General features: G+C 42.5%; 1 protein-coding gene across 1 annotated transcript; it reads right to left on the reverse strand.

Moving 5' to 3' along the window:
* Nucleotides 1-448: 448 nt before the first annotated feature.
* LOC142013063 (interferon beta-like) lies at nt 449-1,024 on the reverse strand. Its single transcript, XM_074994110.1, has one exon. It carries the CDS (start codon nt 1,022-1,024, stop codon nt 449-451), a length of 576 nt encoding a protein of 191 aa, XP_074850211.1.
* Between the last annotated feature and the right edge of the window lie 1,440 nt (nt 1,025-2,464).

The following is a 2,464-nucleotide window of genomic DNA, read 5'->3' on the forward strand; positions in this document are numbered from 1 at the left end:
TTCTTAACACCTATATCAAAGTCAGAGGAGTTTGCTGTGAAGATGTGTGTTTGTGGTGGGGAAAAAACTACGACTGTCTGATGGCCAAAGTGCTAGTGAGGTGCCTACAGACTCTACAAATGTTTACATTGTTGCCTTGCCTGCCAATGACCTACTGAGTAAAAGAACTGATACGTCGATAAAGAAGATGTGCAAAGAGAAAAAATAGTAGAAACATAGAAGAATGAAACCCTGTCATTGCAAATCCATTTTCAGCACAGGACAAGAAGACCCTGACTCTGCTGCAAAGAATATCAGTTGTTCTTTGTCCAGTGACTATTTTAGAAGGTGTAGCAGGCCCGATATAATCAGAATTCTAAAATATCTACCCTCTCTCTTTTTCTGCTTAGCCGTATAAATTAAAGTAATGTTAACTCATTTACTCCAGGGAAAACTTTTGGAACGTACCTTAATTCTGGAGTCTTCTGGTGAGTTTGTCAATGAGGACGAAACATCTGAGGATTTCCTTGCGAATGATCTCCCAGGCACACAGGCTGTATCGCTTTTCTTTAAGGAAAGAGTCCATCATCTGAAAGTATTGTTTGACCCTCCAGCTGGTGAGCTGCAGGTCCTCACTTTCTGGCTTGGTCATTTCCTTCTCCATGTGTACTGTCAAACACGCCTCCAGCCTCTGAACTTGGTAGTAAAGTCCATTTTGGAACCTGTCTATGGAAGCCCCATCCCAGGCACTTTGGGTGAGGTTTTTGCTAAAGATGTTGAAGATCTCTTGGAGAATCTCTTGGATTATCATTTTGGCATTCTCCGTTTGGGGCACTGAGAGCTGAATAAAGTGCATGGTGGGCTTGAAAGCTTCTCTTTCATGTAAGCATTGTGCAATGGAATTTCTGCTCATTTTCTCCAGAAGCTCTAAGCTTTCTTTGTTCATCTTGTTCTGCTGGAATTGAAGCATGGTACAGAGCCGCGAGGAGATTTCCCTGGAGAAGAGCAGGAGGAGGCAAACGTGCAGCAAACATCTGCCGGTCATGATGACGTCTGTATATTCCTTTGCCTTCTCTGACACCTTGAGACTGGAGTTTGTTGAGGGTTCTACAAGGACTGCTGTGTCTTTCCTTCATGTTTCTGAATTTAAATATTTTCTTGCAGAATTTTTCTTTCATCATTTTCTGATTTTCCTTCCTGGAAGCATCAGTTTCTCCTTTCTGTTGAATTCTGCCTCTTCTGGTTCTTTTACCTCATTTCCCTACTTTCCTACCTCTCTGAAAGTGACTGCAAATGGGTATCCACAGCCCTGCAAAGACATGGTGAATGTTCACTATTTAAAAGTATTTTTGGTGCATGAATTTAAAGATATGATTTAAGAAGATCATCCACAATTCAGAAGAAAGAGAATACTCCGATTCCGTCTACACTACAGTGATCTTTAGAAAGAAGCTTTGTGTCTTCTCAAAGGTTGTGTCTACACGGGCACAAATCTTTGAAATAGCCATATTTCGAAGATTGCTAATAAGGCGCTGAATTGAATATTCAGTGCCTTATTCGAATTAGGCCGCTTCCGGCAGCGGTGCTTTGAAAGCACCACTTTCAAAAGCACGCTGTTCAGTGTGGCTACACGGGGGTCCTTTTTAAAAGGACCCCGCACCTTTTGAAATCCCCTTATTTCGATCAGTGATCGGGATAAGGGTATTTTGAAAGGTGCGGGATCCTTTCGAAAAAGATGCCCGTGACAGCCCCGTGGAGCTGTGCGCTTTCCGAAGCGTCCTCATGCTGATGAGGAGCTGAATTGAATATTTAGTGCCTCATTGGTAATCTTCAAAATGGCCATTAGCATGGCTATTTCGAAGATTTGTGACCATGTGGACACAGCCAAAGAGTGCGCACAGAAAAAAAAGGCATCAGAAGGGTAATCTGCTCTTTCGAAAGAGAGTGTCTACACGACCCCTCTCTTTCTAAGAACAGGCCAGGGATCAAAAAATCAAGCCCCATGGGGACTGCTCTTTTGGAAAAAAGGGCCTGCGGAGCGTCTATGTGGCTTTTGTTTTGAAAGAAGCTTTCAAATGGGACCACTCTTCCTGAAATGGGAAAGGAAGCGTGATTTCTCAAGGAGTGACGCATTCTCTTGATTTACTTTCAGAAGAATGCTCTGTGCGATATTTTGAAACAGCCCCCTTCTTTTGAAAAACTTTCAAAAGAACTTGCTAGTGTAGACGCAGCTCCCTGTTCACCAAACCCTGCACATCTGATTCATAAACTCTCCTGTTTTATAGATTGAAATGTTTTGAATTATTTAACAGCTCAGGTATCCTTATGGTAAGGGAGGAATTGGAGAAAGTTGAGTATAGGGTCAGCCCTGTGGAACACTGGAACAATTGGTAGAATGGGAGTATTGAGCGCCACTGAACCATACAGCAAACCCTGTACTTTATCAAAAGCACTTTAAGCCACGTTTAGTATTGGTTAATTTCAA

Source organism: Carettochelys insculpta, chromosome 5, assembly GCF_033958435.1.
Source record: "Carettochelys insculpta isolate YL-2023 chromosome 5, ASM3395843v1, whole genome shotgun sequence".
Classification (NCBI taxonomy): domain Eukaryota; kingdom Metazoa; phylum Chordata; order Testudines; family Carettochelyidae; genus Carettochelys; species Carettochelys insculpta.